This window comes from Cupressus sempervirens, chromosome 7 (assembly GCF_028749045.1).
Source record: "Cupressus sempervirens isolate cs-2001-9-10 chromosome 7, ASM2874904v1, whole genome shotgun sequence".
Lineage (NCBI taxonomy): Eukaryota > Viridiplantae > Streptophyta > Pinopsida > Cupressales > Cupressaceae > Cupressus > Cupressus sempervirens.
This window is the reverse complement of record NC_143124.1, coordinates 920,968,174-920,987,204: the sequence shown is the minus strand read 5'-3', so window position 1 is coordinate 920,987,204 and position 19,031 is coordinate 920,968,174. Positions and strand designations below refer to the sequence as shown.

General features: G+C 37.4%; 1 protein-coding gene across 2 annotated transcripts in view; it reads left to right on the top strand.

Annotated features, from left to right (window-relative positions):
* The first annotated feature begins 7,340 nt into the window (after nt 1-7,340).
* The window catches only part of APTX (APRATAXIN-like protein), a 50,842-nt gene continuing 39,151 nt past the window's right edge, over nt 7,341-19,031 (top strand). Inside the window, exons 1-2 of one of the 2 annotated variants that reach the window (XM_089793546.1) lie at nt 7,341-7,698; nt 8,296-8,459. In XM_089793546.1, coding sequence (XP_089649672.1) covers nt 8,313-8,459 — 147 coding nt within the window. In that variant the 5' untranslated portion in view covers nt 7,341-7,698; nt 8,296-8,312. The remainder of the gene's footprint in view (nt 7,699-8,295; nt 8,460-19,031) is intronic. The other variant, XM_089793547.1, reaches the window with a different exon arrangement.

Here is a 19,031-nt window from a genome sequence, read left to right as displayed (position 1 = left end):
ATGATCCAATGAATTTTGTTAGGGATCATATGAAGTTGGGATGTACCTATAGGCATATCCCAGATATTGAAGATTTTTGGTCCAGGTGTCTCGATAAATACCAAACTTGGGAGAGATTTTGGTCAAGACTAACTATTGATGAAATAAAATTGTATAATGAATTTATTGATGTCTTTGACCTTGCAGATGATTGAACCTACACGCACCTCACATCTTATGAAAAGATCAAGAGCACACCAATTATGTCTACCCCATCTGTAGAGCCAATTATCGACACTATGGAGGTTATCATGCAAGGTATAATCAAAAGAATAGACAAATGGTTGGAGTGGACCCGAGTGAGAAAGAAGAGGATTGGAAGCACTAGTTCTATGGTTGGAGTATTAGCTGGAGCTGCCCAGTCAGCCACAACTACAACTACAACAACCGTGACAATAAAATCTGTGAGGCCATCATAACCCATTTGCCAAGGAAGAGACCAACCTCTATAAAAGAATGTGCCACTCACCCCTACACATAGAGATGGCCCTCTTCCAAACACTAGGAAGACTAGAGAGAAGGAAGATTAAAAATATAAGGGGAAGGAACACAAAAATTCAGTGGCTAAACCATCATCCCCTGTTCAAGTCCTCAACTTGGATGGCAACACGAACCCCATGGATGGTCAGGAACATAAAGCATCTCAACAAGGGGATGCATTAGCCCTCTTGGTAAACAAGGTAGCTACCTTTCCTATTGCTTCCCAGAGCAAGCCAACTCCATTGATTCCAAGGAAGTTGTTCAACCCGTCTACACTACAATATGCTATCAATGTGCTCTCTATAGAGTCTTGGCTCAAAGAGACCATTTATAGGAAGAAGAGGAGATATGGGGATGCAACCCCATCAAAGGACTTGATCACACAAGTCACCTCCTCCCAACCATCAAATAAAGCAAATAAATAGAAGACCATTGTAGCACTCGCTACAGATTCAACAACTGGTCACATGCTAGTTGAGATTGTTGAGCCCTAGAAAGAAGAAAGATTTCACAAGCTCTCAAAGAACGAATTCCAAATCAGGACATTGGATCTTGGCATTCTAGTTCACGACTCCATGCTGAACATGGGGAAGTCAACTAATTAGAAAATTGAGGACAAGCTAGAAGAGCTAAGAGCGAACAAGGAGATATTGAAAGCCTCAAACAGAGAGCTAATGGATTACATAAAGTCTGCACTTGAGAGTACTTCTTCCAGTCTATTCGACCCAAATGTAGAGGAGAACAAGAACTTACTACTCAAGCTGCAGCAACAAAGACAATTCAAGCAAGTAGGTCGAGCTTGATAGGTGGGATAAAGGCTCAAGGTCCCCCACTAGTTGAGAATCTAGGAAGCCTAGTATTGGACTCTCACAAGCTCAAAGAGGCATCCTCAGATCATTAAACAACTTTACATAAGGCAACAGACAAGTTGACAGAGCAATTGGCCCTTCTACAGGAAGTGGTAGACACGAAGACTAATGTAGCCATTGCTCATGGGATTCTAAACTGGCCAAGAGTCACTATTCCAGTAGAAGCAATCCTTGGAGTTTGTCATAGAAAACTCTATAAGATCTACAAGTCAACTCAAGGATGTGCACGACCTAGTGCAAAAGATCATCGAAAAAAATATTTTAGTGTTTGAAGATCTTACACATAGAGTCCTTTGTGACAACTAATGGAAAGCTTGTGGACATTGAGAGAATGAAGTCCAAGTTCTTGGCATTTATCGATGAAGCCATTGACCCCCTCAACTTCCAAGTGTCTAAGATCTAGGAACTCTTAGTAGCGGATGCAGCTGTAAGAAGAGAAATGGAGAAGTTTCACTCAAGGGTGGCTAGAATTGATGGACTAACACAAATGCATGATTACTAGATGATCTGAGCTGACAATATTCTCATTCCAAGTGTTGAAGAGCTGGATAAAGTAACTAAAGCCATGAAAGCTTATAAAGCCAAGTCAATTACTTCTAAGAAGACATGATGCTCTGATGGTTTTCCAGACATTTGTCTTTCTTCCCCTCCTCTTTCTTTTGTTGACATTCATGGCATTTTCTTGAACTCTGTAATAGAAAATAATTCATGCTTGTCTTATTTATAGATTATTCCATTCAGAGATGCTCTGAAAAGGCAATCAAACAATGTAACTAGCCATTTTGAGAAGGCTTATAAATGTAATCTTTGATGAAGTTAATAAGATTGACAAAATTTACTTTGGGCAAACCCCTATAGCTAGGACTACTGTGTGTGACTCTGAGTTCATTTTAAGTTTTGTTGTTCATTTAGTTTAGACAAGAGGGTATGGAATGAATGTGTTAATGTTGAAAGTTGAATGAAAGTGAATGAACTTGGTTTTATTTCCTTCAATCAATAGATTGTATGTCTTACTCTTTTCAGCATAAGCATGTTTTCTATTCTCTTTGTTGGTCTGTGTGTTTAGTTTAGTTCATTGCATAAGGAAATCAGAAACTGATATGTGGAGTAGCTGAAAGATAAACAATCTAGGTATTGTTGAAACATTAGCTAACTATGTAATCCGAGAATTACTTGTTTCATGATCATTTCCTCTCTTCCTGTTGTTGTGGGTAGTCTTGTAAGTTTCCATTTCTCCACATTGTTAGTTTGAGTGGATTGCATTTTGTGAGTTAGTCCCCCTTCTTGCCTAGTTTGTGCGAAGTGTTGAGCAACTTGGTTTCTACCTCTTCTGCTCTCTAGTTAAGAGCATACCCCAAAACCCGAAAGACAAATTCATTGCATATTTTGCACTCATAAGGGAGTTGTACCTTTCAATTCAGAGGTCTTTGATAGATTACTACACTGACCCATTTTGTTGTTAACATCTTTTTTTTCCATAAGCCATTGGGCGAGTAAAGAGTCAAGGTATAAACCAAATATCAAGGAAGACAAATTGTTAACCAAAAAACTCTTAATAGGGTTGTAATCTCCTTATATGAATTCAAAGTTTCCTAACAAGGACTAATATGTATTAAATGTATTTCATTGTCTTCTAACAGGGTCCATCCTCTTACAAGGAACTTATATGTTAGTACATCATTTTGTGGGTACCATCCCCACTGGGGTTTTCCCTCTATTCAAGGGTTTCCCTAGTTAATAAATATGGTGTTATTGTGTCTAGTTATCTTCTTATGGTTGTTGCACTTGCCGGTTATATGTTTCATATTTAATAAGGTTACTAAGAGTTGTTTTAATTGGATAACTAATTCCCTTTCCTCTTAGTTATCTTGGTGGACTTTTCTTTCTAACACTTGCGCCATCTTAAAATGGATGCACCCATTATCTAAGACCTTTTAGAATCCATACCATAATGGCTTCATGCACCATGGATGAACTCGTTCTCAATGTGATCTTTCTCCTATCTCTTCCCACTTTTTCTCAATTCTATCTACACCTCCTCCAAGGCCTTTAGGAGCTCTTTTCAAGACCTTCCCTAGGAATTGGTCAAACAAGTTGACCTCTTCTAGAATATGTCAACTTGTTCCTGGAAGAGATTAATTGGGTCAACCTCTTTCCATATATTTAGGGGCACAGGGCCTGAAGTGCCTCAGGGTTTCCACTTAATTTCTTTACTCCTAGGTTGGCCTGCCTCATTTTCCTACCCCAAAACTAGTATAAAAAGAGGTTTGGGGTCTTCATTTTCACACAACACATCCACAAGAACCTAAATGTATTGCACTTATTTAATATGATTGAACATTAAAGAAAACATATTTAAATATTTTAAAGGAGCATGCCAATAATAAATTTCTTAGTGAACCATCGTAAATTAGAATATGTATGATGCTTTTGAATATCTAAAGAGGGTTGTCTCTGATCATTCATAATATTCTAAGTCTTCTTTTTTAGGATTGACCTAGGAGAACCTATATTTGTGGTCTTGTTTATTGGCGACATTGTTATGGGTTGGAGGCATGGTTTTCTCTTTGTTTACATGGACAGAATGAATGGGAGAAGAAGTTAAACTAAGGTTTCTGAGAGTGCTCCAAAGGAGAGAGATTATGAAGAAGATAATGACTACCCACTTCTTGTTTGGGTAGATTTGTTTGCTAAAGGTTCTTTGTTTGTTATCAGAGCTTTGGCTTTGGTGTAGGAATATTGATCCGAAGGATATTTTCATTGAAAATTGAAGTATCTTCAAAACTCCAACAATCAGCATCAGATTGAAGTCCTTGAAATTTTGAATCCAACGCAACTTGAACGGGCAAAAAAGGAGTCTGTATGCTCGAGATATGGCCAGTCAAAGGTTGGTCAAACCCTGGTCAAAGACCATCAGAAAGGCAAATTTTTGAACTCTCCAAAATTGGTCAAAGTTGACATCAAAATGAAGGTCTCATTAAGAGCTTTTTGGAAACGTTTATTTCATCAAAATCAGAGCTCGTACGCGAAAGTTATGCTTAGTCAAAGTTTAGTTGACCAAAAAGCCCTAGTTGACTGTATGATGATGTCAGCATGATGACATGGCAAAAAAGTATATCGGCCAATCAATGATTGACACGTGACACTCATGAGGCAAAAAAAATTGGTGCCACGTGTATGGCAGGAAGCCCATGTGGCACCTTGTATGAGCTCATGTGGCAGCGGTCTACATGGCATATCCACGTGGCAAGCAGGGCAATGTCAAATTACATGTCTCGAAGATTCAGTTAGAAGGTTAGTGGCTGGGGTCGAACCCATGACCACTACCTTGCAAAATAAGGCGTTGGTCGTTAGGCTACACAGAGGTCTTAATTTGTATATCACAAACATTCTATTTATCTTTAAAACTGCCGCCATTTTGTTTGAATGGCTGCCGGCGACGGTTGAACCCCCAACCGAGCGGTTATGCCAAAATTGTTGTGGCCACTGTGCCACATTAATAGTTTAAAACTATTGTGGCTTAATTTGTATTTATGTTGTAACTGATTGCCACCACCCTATTAAAAAAAGAAGGTTATTTGTTATTTTGTTGCAACTTTTAACCCCCAAAATCTATGTAATGCCAAAAATGTAATTTGGCAAGGGGGCTAATTATGAAATGTAGTTTGTTTATGGCTAATTATGTAATTTTTAGTTTTAGGCCATTTTGGGCAAATTTTTTTGTATAAAAAGGGGGGATAGTTCATTTTGAAAACATGAAATTGATAGAGAATTCAATAGACATAGAGTTGATGGAGCTGATAGCCAATTGATGGGAATTTGAGGAATTGATAGAGAAATGTTGAGAGCATTTTGCTGATGTAAAGTGAGGATTTTTGCAATTAAATCCTTGAAGAGAGAGAAAATTTGGAGGACGTGTTTTCAGTCCCGAACAACAAAGCAATGTGATGCTATTGTTCTACAAGGGGTTGAATTTATAACACTTTGTACTTGATTTGGAGTTAATCAGATCGGTTCACCGATTGGAGCTAGACCCGGAGACTTAGTCCTAACAGGGTGAACTCTGAGATCAAATCGTGTTGTGCCTCTTATCTCTCATTTCTTTCTATCAGTTATGTGATGTTCTTTTATTGGATTTTTCAATTACGTTAATTTGCTTCAGCTAAAGCATTATTTGATTGCACGTAATTGGTTAAAATTCTTTTGTATCAGTTCTTTAATCCTCTTATCTGTAATTTCAACGGTTTAAGATACAAAACCAAACATTTACTGTATGGATCAAGAAATTAAATCTAATTGTTAGGATTAAGTCATAATCTTATAGATCCTAAATCAGATCAAATATGGGTTTAAATGTGGGGTTTTGTTGTTTACAAAGGAGGGGCCTGTTCTCTTCTTTGTGTCTTCTAGCCTTATTGTTGGTTTCGTAGGGTTTGTGTTGTGTCCTATTTTTTAAATTTCTATAGGGCTTTTTCCAAATTTACTTATTTTCTTATTTTGTTTTGGTTGGTTTTCAGAGAAGTGATGGTGCATAAATGCTTGGAGAGTTTTTTGCTCCTTTCTTGGTTTGGACAATTCTTCTGTTCATGACTAGTGTGTGGGGTAGAAAACTAACTTAAATGGCTAGATGGGTGGCTGCTTCCCCCATCTTAGCTTGGTGTCTCATTGTTGTTGTATGTTGTTACAATGACATGGAAAGGCTTTTTGAGACGACCTTGCCTTTTGTTGTCTGGTTTGGTCTTGACCCAACTAGGAGCATTGGTGAGTTACAACTATATGGTGATGTTGCCTTTTCCTTGGTATGTCCCCACTCCTCATAGGTGGTGAGCATGGTGATATTTTGAATGAAGTTAAGACCGTCGCCTCTTGGTTCCCCTATTTGGTTCCTCTAGACCCAAATAGGGAAGAATAGGGAATAATTGCAGTGGGTTTGGTACATTTGGATGACTTCTTCTTTCATAGTTCCCATGGAGATGGACGAGTCCCCTATTGAGATGTTGACTACTATTGTGAAGCTGAAGGCATTCATCTCTCCTATTGAGCATTGAGATTTTAAGGGCAGGCCTTCTTGGGCTTCAAAGAATGGTTGATGGTTCCCCTACTGTGCTAGAGATTTTCTAGGCTCTTTGCTATGAGAAGGTTGATGGCTAGTGGTTTCATGGCTTCTTCATTGTGTTGTTCGTTTGGCTTGCTGTTCTTATTAAGGTGGAACCCTTTGCTATTGAGGTGAGAAGGGAGACCACAGTTGGCATTTAGAATGACAATCAGGTTATTGTTGTGTACAAGAAGATATTTGTTAGGCTTGCCCTCTCCAAAGGTTTTTTTAAGCTTTCTTTTGCAGGCAATTGTCAATGTGATGTCAAGTTCCTCTCTTTTAACTACAATGACAACATCTTTTAGTTTCTTTCCTCCTAATGATTAGGTGATTGATGGAAGTTTTAAAGGCTCATTCTGGTCCCTCGCTTTTGTTTTTGGTTAAAGCTTGCAACTTTTGTGGGGGCTTATCCCAAGATGATCTTCGAGAATGTTGACCATGTTTGGTGGCATATCCGCTTCTAGACATTTGTTTTTGACAGAGGTAGATCTGCGTTTTGTTTCATCTAGTCTTGTAGCATTAGTTACTCTTATCACATTGTTAATGTGCAATTAATATGTTGTTAATAGACAATTAATGTGTTGTTAATCCATTGATTAATGGTATCGAGTGTTGACCCTTTAGGCTTGCTCTCTGATTATTCCACGACTAGCACCCTTTTGCTCCCTCTTGCTACTTTTTAAATAAAAAAAAACAATCTAACTGTAAGACATGTCAAAAATGGTAAAAAAAAATGAAACTGATCAAATTTAATTCTGAAAAATTCCCCACCTCTTAAAAATTTGCATTTTTTATGCACTACTATAAATCTAATTTTATTCATGTACATCTAAAGTACTAGCGTAACATCTAAACTCTCCTCGCTAGCATATACACCTTTCTACGGAAGCATTAAATTCAAAATTATTATATGCCCACAAGGGTCGACTTTTAGTTCAGGTTAATTTATGGGGGCGTGTGGAGTTTACTGGATTTGTCGAGATTGATTGAGGTCGGCAAAAAATATATTTTTCTTCGCAAGATCGTATTCAGGTTTCAGGCGCCAAAAATTGTAAACTGTACGCTCGCGTTTTCGCACCCGCCCTGCAATATTAGTCTTCGGTCAGATGGTATCCTAGACTCCACATAACTTTTGAAAAGCTGCACGTAGATGATTTTCCTGCTACATAGGAAGTATTGGGATATTTCCAACCCTCAATACTAGAACAGTCCCTGGTAAAACTGCGCATTTCTTCTCATTCAAAATGCTTTTTGGTTTTGTTTTCCTCTTCAAATTTGTTGTGTTTGTAGGATAATGTAATTCATCTGATCATGATTCTCTTCCGCTAGTAAATTTAGTGCCCTAGAATAATACAAAATAATTTGTTGTTTACTTTGGTTGATTGGAGCCGACCATTCCATATAGTTATCAATTAATTAGGTCACTCAAAGGCAAGCATTTGGGAATAAAAATTAGTTGACTGCCACCAGTTATTCCATAATGTTGCCTTTTGCTAGTAATCATGAATTGGGTTCTTCAAAACCTAGTTGGTAATATTAAGTTGGATTAGTGTAAAATTGTATGTCTTCTTTTTTAAGAAAAAGGAAAAACAAACAAACAATTATTACAATTTTATTTTGTCTGCTTTTAGTCATTAGATAGAACATCGTGTTTCTGGTTTGCAAAGAATTGCTAAGAGTTAATTGTTAATTTGGTCAGTTTAAGGTTTCATTTATATGCCCAATTTCTTAAAAACTGTAAGACGTTTCGCTTGGGATACAATTTATTCTCTACGGTAAATGACGGAACGTTTCTTTCTCGGTTTTCCGTAGGTAATAGTGAACTAGCAATGGCCAGCAAGGTTGCTTCTGGGCCAGGCAGCATGAATTGTAGAAGTCTTGTTGTGGTTCTTATAGGACCACCTGCTAGTGGGAAGAGTACCTTCTGTGAAAAAGTTATTGAGGGTGCACACAGGCCATGGATACGCATATGCCAGGTAACTTTTTTAACATGAAATTGATTTTGGATTTGTTGTCCTAGTTGTTGTTTACTAGCAGTGCTAATTATTATTTCTGAAATCACCAGTTTGTGAATTTTTGCCACGCTATGATATTTTTGGTGAGCAAATCTTGAGTGAGATAGGGGGAAGGTGCTATGGACACAATGTTCTTAAGTATTTGAAAGTGGGATATACTTGAAAATAGAATGCAGATCTCTTTGATTACACAATAAGCTTGCTCCATATTATTTGGGTTTTTACCTTTGTTCACCTAATTGCAGCGAGTGGAGAACTAATCCTTGGTCACACTTTTACAAGGGGACCCCCTATTACCATCTCACCTTAACCCATAATCTAATTTTATGATGTTACTGTATTTCCTGAAGATCCAATTTTATCCTATGCAGTAATTTTTTCCTCTGCATGTTTATTATGCAGAAGCATCTGACCTTCCAATGCCAAAATGGGAGTGTCCAAACAATGTATGGTACCATGGACATCCATCAAAGAATAACAAAGAGCAAGTATTTGACAGATTTCAAAATGAGAAATTAAAGACAGCTGAGGTGCACTACCAAATTACTAAAAATAATGGGGCAGTTGTTGCTGAATGTAAATATAAGGATATGTGGCAGATGATGTAGTGGAGAAAGGAATGTTTTCCTGCATAGGAGTTATAGATAGAAGTCACTTATGAGCAGAGTGGTGCAGGAGTACCCAAGATCTAGGCTTAAGGTCTTGGTTGTTTTGGCTTGTAGATGGTCCTAGCCAACCATCAATGAATAAGAGCTAAGTATAAAGCTCCAGGATGTGTATTTTGTGAGAAATGAGTAGATTAGTACGTGTGAAGTGGCCAAGGGTCTATTTAGGCTCCTAGTTACTTGTTTTGTGTGTTTAGGCTATCTTAGTGCACGGGTTGACCAAGAGTTGACCAAAGAACTCTCAAATTGAAAATCATGTTAATAGTCAATTTGAGTCATATGGTTTTGTGCTCCTATGTTACCTAAAACACAAAGTTGCATTTTGACAACTTTGCAACTTTGTCTAAAAGCTGAACAAACTGATCATTTTCAGTAATGGGATCCGCACAAAAGGTGGACACGTGTGCAAGATGACTATTTAACATCCACACATGCCCGAAAGAAGTGTCGGTGTGGTTATTGTACGAATTCAAGTTGAGAAAGAACAAGTTTTGTAGCATTTTTCCTCACAATCATTTAACTTGGCCATTGAATCCAATGTGAATGGATTGATTTGCTTGAGTTTGCTTCATGATTGGATTTGGATTCTTGAAGTGCATTGTAGACAGGGTTTTGAAAATTATTTTGTTTTTGTTAAGTCACTGTCTTGTTTTGAGGTGATGTAGAAAGAATAGCTCTTTCTTGAATTCCACCGGTCAGATCATCATGGCTCTTTGGAATCAAGAAGAGCATCTTGTATATATTGTACATATGGAATTTGGAGTGCTAGTAATATGGTTTTCTACTTTTATAAGCATGCCCTAGGCGAGTTTTACCATACCTGGCTAGGTGATTCATGCTGTTGCAGTGCTTGGAAGAGGGTGAGTTGGATTGGTGTGTGCTAGTTAGGTGTCGGAGATGTAGAGCAAGATATGATGTAGCCTTGTGTTAGTTTGGATGAATGGGTGTATTCATTTGCTTGGTGTTTCAAGACCAGATGTGAAATGCTGCAATCAAGTCTCTAAAAGCCCTTAAAAGTAGGGTATTTTGCTACAAGGTGTACGGATAACTTGAAGACCTAAAACATACAAATCTTAAAGTTCTTTGAAAAGGGTATTAGGATCATCAATTACATTAGGGGGTTGTTTACAAGTTTTCATAGTTCATACAAAAAAACCTTGATAGGAGGCCTAATTGGGGGCTCTAGGGCTACTAGGCCTCGTAGGGAAAATTGATGGATTGGTGAAGTGGGTTTGTGGGACAAAGCCCAAGATCACTCAAGAGTGTGTAGAAGCCTAATTGGAGGTGTGGGAACACTAACTTGGTAGATGACCCCTTTCTTGCAAACATGGCAAGAATTGCCTAGTAGGAAGACTAGGTTGGGTTTGAGGAGTAGAAGTAGAACATCAAATTGATGAATTAGGTCTTGTAGAAGGGGATAGGAGAGAGAAATCCCCTTGGGAATAGGGACATAAGGTAGCCCTATGGCTTAGGAGAAGCCTTGGAAGGTTGGGTAAGTAGAGCTAACCTAGGAGTGTGGACCTATGAATTTTATCCTGTTTCCACAATCCAGTTTTTACCAATCTATTCTTGCATTTCTCTCATCCTGATGATGGATCACAGAGTGTGATCCGAAACGTTGATGCTAAAAATTACAGTGTGGACCTAGTTACATCACAGAGGGATTAAAGAGACAGTGGGAGTTGCAGAGAAAAGGGGGAGCAAAAACATATTTTCATTTCCTCATGTTTGAAGGTGGAAAGGAATGGACAGTGTGAGGCATGTTAAGAGATGACATGACATATAAGGTGGACATGTGGCATTCGAGAGAAGGGAGGGTTGGACAAAGGTGTGGTCTTGGACTTAGAAGGTCCAAATGATAGAAGGGGGGAGAAAGTATAGTGAAGTTAAAATTTTTTGTTAGCAACAATGAATGTGAGACTATGTAAGCCCAGATCATTTTGATGGGCAGAGATTTATGCATGTAATTGTTTTTCTTACTAGATTTAAGTAAAATTTGTCATGTTTGATTGCATCTCTTTGGTTTTTTTGTGTATGGTTGAGTTTTGTGGTTTAAAGTTGCAAGGTAGGGGATGTAGTTTTGTTCTCCGCATTAGTGGTATCAAAGCTAGAAGGGGTTGACTACAATTTGAGCGTGTTGGCAATTTTGCCAAAGGGAGTAGTTTGCACCAAGACTTGAGGGTGGAGTTATGAGAAGTCCTTGAATGTGTAAATAGTTTGCCGAGCATGAGGTAGTTTGCATCCGACTTCTCAAAGTGGGTTGAAGGAAGTGTATCTTCGAAGTACAGGCAGATTGCCAATCAGAGAGGTAGTTTATAATTGGGATAACAAATTTGGAAGTGGAATTAGAATTGCCGAGCACTAAGAAACTTACACTTTAGTTGAACAAAAAGAGAAGAGAAGATTAAGGTAAAGTATTTTGGACTTAGAAGAAAGAGTGAATTTCTGTAGACTTAAAAAATAGATAACCAAGATAACAAAAGTTAAAAATAGCATGCATAAATGATGAGATAGAAGAAACGATGGAAGTGACTTTTGGAAGTTTAATTAAAAGACCAAATGACGCTGGAAAAAAAGGAGAGGAAGATGGGGGGAGAATAAGATTTTAGATATGAAAGAGATGTGCAAAATGGGTTGAATGGTCTCATGAATAAAGTGGCCATATTGATTGGGCTAATCAGAAACAAAACTAGAATTTTAGAGTTTGGTTTAAAGAAAGTCAAAGATTAAATTGAAAGTTATCTTGAAGAGTTAACAATGACACTATATTTGGTCATAAGTTTGATGATGAAGACGTGGTTGATGAAATTCCTGAAGAAGGTACTCAAGATGATATAAGACATGGGAGTTTGTATGACAAGGCAAGATGATACTCACGATGTGGAAGTTGAGATGACAAACTTTCAAATTTGATGAACAACTTAGTGAGGGTGAAGAAGATTTTGTAATAGATAATGGCGATGAAAAGGTTGCAATGAAAGAATTAATGCATAATATTTTAAATTTTTAAGGTGAAAATGAGAGAGGATTGTATGTAGATGAAAAAACTGAAGTAGATAAGATGATGATAAATGTTGCAATAGTGGCAAAAGAATAGGTGAAAGAGGTAAAACTATACTTCCTTTGTTACATCCCAAATTTTTGACCTAGTTCTAAACTTGTTTATAGCCGTTGGATTTAACGGATTCTTCTTTCATGATCATGTGAAGTAGGTAGTTATTTATATCCATTGTATTAACTGTTAATGAAGATGGTCATTAACCATTAATTGTTATATGATGTTTAGTAGTTGCTTGATTTTGGAATTATGGTTAATAATTTAAAGTTTTAAAAATATTTATATGAAAACTATTATGGAATTGTTATTATGGTGGAAGTGTTTTCATGGGTGATTATAGGAAAAGATGAAGGGGGGAGCATTGCTGAATGGGATCATCGGAATGTGATACTTGCTTAGTCTAGTCAACAAGATTGATAGGTATGACCTTAAACTTTTTTGGTAAGGACCTAAAGACTTGATCATAGGATACATCTGTGGGACCCGCATGAGCTATTAAATAAATAATTTAAGAAATATAAAATAATTGAATTAAAATATAAAACGTACCTCAAAGGATTTAAAATGATCTTTCACCATATTATTATTATTATTATATATATAGATATAAAAATGAAGCAGCACTGTTAAATTATTTTCTTATAATAAAACGATGCCACCTTACTAATATATTTACATATACATATATAAATATAAATTATAATAATAATATCGATTTTTTTTTGAAAAATAGGGGTAAAAACATTATTGAACTATAGAACAAAGCATTACAAAACAACAAAGGGGCAGAGCCCCAGGAACCAACAGAAGCTACAAGAAAAGACAAGAACTAGATCATCCCTCCCCAATACCACTCACATCCTCCGCAAGAATCCTCTCTAGATCCTGACATAACTCGCAGGGCATCTGTTCCCACTCATCAATCTTCCCGCCATCTATATTCTCTGACGCCCATTTGGCTAGACAATCGGCTGCCCTATTCCATTCCCTTGGAATATGGACATAAGAGACCGATTCCATCAAAGAGCTAACCTGTAATATCTGTTGCACCATCGTAGTCAATTGCCAGCTAACATAAAAAATCTTCCTCTCAAGAATTAGATTGACCAAAACCTGAGAGTCAGACTCACAAATCACCTTATGCCACCCTAAAACATAAGCCCTCTTCAATGCATATAGGATAGCCAAGCCTTCCATCCTATTAACAGTCTGCATCCCTTCATTAGCAGAGAAAATAAAAACCACTGATCTAGAGAATCCCTACCAATCCTGCCAATTCCTGCTGGACCTGGATTACCCTTGGATAAGCCATCCGTATTAATTTTCAAAAAACCAACAAGAGGGGGCAGCCATCTCCCCATCCTTTGAACTTTTTGCCTCGCACGTCTACCTCTCCTGACGCAAGTTGAAGCCAGAGATAACCTTTGAATTCCAAACTGATCAACCATCTCAGCATCTCCTTTCTCAAGCGGCAACACAATCTCACTTTTAGCTTCGATAGTATCTTGGATCATTCCCTTAATTGGATCCCCAATTTTTCACCCCGAAAGATTCTCCGATTCCTTTCCAACTAGACTTGCTAGAGCAGAAAGATGGGTCCAACATACCAAACATCTGGCAAGAAAGGGGCCTAGGAGGGGGTCCTCCCCAATCCCATCCAAAACTCAGCCATGGAGGAGGCATGAATGCATGGGCATTTCCAAACACCCCACCAGAAATGCCAGAGCTGCAGGGTGAAAGAACATCGGAAGAATAAGTGCAAAGAGTTTTCCTCCCCACAATCGCAAAGAACACACCTTGAAGGGCCAGAAAAACCCCTCTTCCAGATATTGTCCCAAGTCAAACATCTATTCCAAGCCAAAGTCCAAATAAAGCAGTTACACTTTGGCCAAGAAAACTTATTCCAAACTTTTTTCCACCAATGGACCTCCCCCCTGCAAGTTGCTTCCTGATGCCCTGAAGAAACAGTGCAAGCATCCTTGGGATTAGGAGACCAAGCCAACACATCATCATCCATAAGGGCGCTATAGCTTCGACAAGAAAGAATGTAATGAAGCTCAGCGCACTCCACCTCTAAACCAAAAATAGGCCATTCCTTTGGGTTCTTCCATCTCGCCTCCACCAATTGCCCCTGAAGGGAAAAAGACTTAAAGTCGCTCACCCTTGACCATCTTGCTTCACAGAACCTCTGGTTCAATATACACAAATGAGGATATTGGACAACAATGGGAGGGTAGCCATTCCAAGCGTCATGCCAAAAATGCGCCTCTGACCCACTCTTGCAAATTCGGAACAGGCCACCCTTAATGAGCGCAACCCCTTTCTTGAGATTATTCCAAATCATTGAACCCTTCCCTGTCAAGCTATATCGAAGTATATCTCTCTAAGGGATCCCTGGAATTACTTTTGAGTCAAAATTCTAGCCCACACTCGGTCCTATTCCACACACCATCGCCAATAGAATTTGGCTGCCAAAGCTGTACCAGATAGCAATGACTGCCGTAATCCAAGACCACCAAATTGTTTCAGGCCATATACGACCTCCCATCTAACAAGGCTCCACTTGGAAGATGATAAACTACCAGCCCATAAAAATTGTCTTGCTAAGGAATCAAGATCCCTAACAAAGCCCATTGACTCAACCTGAATCATACACCTATAGAGAGGGAGAGCTTGAACCACAAATTGGAGCAGCTGGACCTGACCCGCAAATGGAAATGGCAGACAATTTCCATGGATTTTGTACAAGGATTACCTATGACGCGAAATCAACACAATACCATTTTGGTAGTAGTTGATAGACTGACAAAAGTTGCTCATTTTATACTAGGAAATCCAACTGATGGAGCACCAAAAATTGCTCATAAATTCATAAAAGAAATTTTCAGATTGCATAGAGTTCCAGAGAAAATTATTTCACGCAGGGATGCTAGGATAACTTCTAGATTTTGGCAAACATTATTCTTAGCACTAGGTACTAAACTAAACATCAGTTTAGGTTATCATCCTGAGACAGATGGACAAACAGAAAGAGTAAACCAGGTATTAGAAGATCTTTTGAGAGTTTACTGTATGGATCGGCAATATTAGTAGGAAACATATTTACCTTTGGTAGAATTTGCTCATAACAATTCTTACCAATCCACCATTAAAATGCCCCCCTTTGAGGCTCTATATGGCCGCAAATGTAGAAATCTTGTGAGTTGGAATTGATTGGAAGATAGAATTATTGTTGGGCTTGAGATGCTTAAAGAAATGGAAGAACAGATAATCCAGATTCGTCAAAGATTGAAGGAAGGTAATGACAGACAAAAAAGTTATGCAGACGCAAAAAGAACACCTAGGAAAAGGTACTATTAAAAGTAAAACCTCAGAAGAGTACTATCAAGTTTGGTAAGAATGCCAAGTTAGCCCCAAGGTATGTAGGACCCTTTGAGGTATTGGAAGTTGTGAATCCGCTAGCTTACAGAATTGCTTTACCACTAGCCCTTGCCAGGATGCATGACGTCTTCCATGTGTCATACTTTAAGAAATAATACATTATTCATCATGATCATATAATTGATTGAAACTTATTACAGGGTTGAGAAACAGGGGTGGTAGAAATAGAACCACTTAGAATACTCGACGTGCGTAAGCTACGCTTACGAAATCAGGAGATGACTCAATGCAAGGTCCAGTGGGATTAGTATGTAGAGGATAATGCCACTTGGGAAGATTATCACGAAATCTTTCAAAAATACTCTCATCTTTTCTCCACAACTAGAACCTGAACATTTCTTTTCTTGAATTAATCTTATTAGATATTGGTTAAAGTTTTGTTGTGATATTCATCGGGAACGATGAAAATTTTAGGGGGGAAGGTATGTTACATCCCAAATTTTTGACCTAGTTCTAAATTTGCTTATAGCCGTTGGATTTAACGGATTCTTCTTTCATGATCATGTGAAGTAGGTACTTATTTATATCCGTTGTATTAATTGTTAATGAAGATGGTCGTTAACCATTAATTGTTATATGATGTTTAGTAGTTGCTTGATTTTGGAATTATGGTTAATAATTTAAAGTTTTAAAAATATTTATATGAAAATTATTATGGAATTGTTATTATTGTGGAAGTGTTCTCACGGGTGATTGCAGGAAAAGATGAAGGGGGGAAGCATTGCTAGACAAGATCATTGGAATGGGATACTTGCTTACTTTAGTCAACAAGATTGACAGGTATGACCTTAAACTTCTTTGTTAAGGACTTAACGACTTGATCACAGGATACATTTGTGGGACCCACATGAGCTATTAAATAAATAATTTAAGAAACATAAAATAATTTAATTAAAATATAAAACGTATCTCAAAGGATTTAAAATGATCTTTCACCATATATATATATATATATATATATATGTACGTACATATAGATATAAAAATGAAGCAACACTGTTAAATTATTTTCTTATAATAAAATGATGCCACCTCACTAATATATTTACATGTACATATATAAATATAAATTATAATAATAACATTCGAATTATAACCTTCCAACTCTTTTCACTTTTTATTATTTTCTTTGTTTATAACCGATTAAACACTTGGCAAAATAAATTGACAAATATTCTTATGTTACGGAAGCCAAGAAGTCACGACCTTTTCCTTTTTAATTGAAGCTATGTATAAAAGGCGGACATCTTTCAAATACACCCGATTGCCTTGTTGTGCTACGACATATTCAGTAAAACATTTCCGCTTTTTCCATACATCCAACTGTCATACTCAAATTGGCTCCTCTTAATCCCGACTCTCCCTTATTTTGCCATTTTTTCATGCTCATAGTTCTGGCTTCATACAACCTTCAAACCTTCGCCAAACTTGGAACTTTCTGCAGAGTATAAGTGTTGCCGTCTTTTGTACTTGCTACCGTACATTTTTTTCCTCCTTGCTAAAGTTGAAGCCACCTCTATACACTAAGAAATCAATTGAAGAAGAGCAAATATCTAGCGTCTAGCAAAGCTCAGACAATTCTAGAAAATATACCAGATCATGTGAATGATCATTCTTTCAATGTTGCTATATTTCCTTTACAACCAGTAATGCTTTCCAATTCCATAACAATAGATTGCAAGTTATATTCATTTCTTGAATAATCACAGGAAATTGTTACTATAATTCATAGTAAAGTACCAAGTCATGGATTCATAAATTGTTTAGCCAATGGAAGTTAAACTACAGAGAATTTATTTTTGCAAGTCTTTAAATGTGAAATGTTCGAAGCAACCATTTGCCATAAATTAACAGAGCTGACTGCTCTAAGAATCCGAACACCTAGGACTCACCGATTGTATAGCAATGTAAAGATGAAGAGGTGAGAATGATATTTGCAAGAACACGAAAGATGAAATCAGATATGATTAAACTAATTATAAAACCATATTTATTAGCTCATGCTTGTCCCTATAAATGTAACCTGTTGTCAAGTCGAGCAGTGGTGATCGGGTTGTTGAACCCATCAAAAGACCTTGGCCAAGGTAGTTTAAAGGCGTGTTTGCCATCTATTGATCACTTGATGTCTACAGCGCCAGTTATGTAGACGTGTCTGTTTCATAACTGTGCGGACATTCTAAACATCAAGATGCTTAGGTGGATGGACTAAGAATATCTCAAGCTCGATCTCGAGGTAGGTGGGGCCTTTCTAATTCAATAGATTGTGTGGTGATAAGTATGGTCTGAGGTTGGAAGGTTAAGCCTATGTCAATGCTTCTCCTGTTATCAAAAGCTGAGGCTTGCACAACTAGCTAAAGACCCTCCAAATGACACTTGTATGTTTTTCTTTTCTTTTCTTGATAAACATTTAATTACTTGTATGTAATTAATTGATAACTTAGTTATTTTCAGTTAATCATTGATACAGTGATTTCGGTAGATCATGAATACAGTTACTTTCAGTTAATCGTTAATCTAGTTATTTCTAATGATCTTGGATACAGTCATTTTCAGTTAATCGTTAAACTAGTTATATTTTAGATGATCTTGATATGATTATGGTTACTTCAGTTAATTGTTTAATCAATTAATGTCATATGAAAATGGATTTCAGTTATCTATTCAATGAATGTTGGAAAATCTTATATAGATTGTCTTTGTTCTTGCTATGTAAAACCGTTTGTTACATCCTTGATATTTGTAAAAAATGATTTGCATTTTGAGATGAATGAGTGATGCGGGAGCATCTTGGGTTGCATTGCTATCTTGCTCGGTTATCACCGTGAACCTGTTCGGTGACTTCGTTGCTGATTTGCTTGGTGAAGGTGCTTTTGTCTTTGTTCATTGAGTGGCTTGGGTTCTTTAACTTAGTGGATCTTTGTCCTGTGTTCACCGAGTGCCTCAGTGACTCTTTGTTGCTGTTGTTTGGTGATGTCTTGTTCTTCTTTCACCAAGTTGTTTGTTGGTTCTTATTCGAGAACTGACTTGTGTATTTAATTCGTGGTCATGATTTTCATTTAATGTATTGTATCGATCATTGGGATGCGTATGGACCATTATTTGGTCGGTCTTCTCCATATGAGTATGTAGAATCTTCCGTAAGCCGTTTTGGCAAGTATAAATATAGGATCTTGGACTAGGTTTAGTAGTCAGTTTAGTAGGAATAGAGCTTGGAGTTAGAATCTAGAAAAGAGATCATAGATCTCGCATGCTGGAGGTTATTTCCTATGTATTTGAATTGTTGTATTGGCCGTAACCCGGAAGGCCTCACAACCGGGCATGTAAGATGGAAACTTGATGAATTAATGAAATAATTGCTGTTTCTCACTC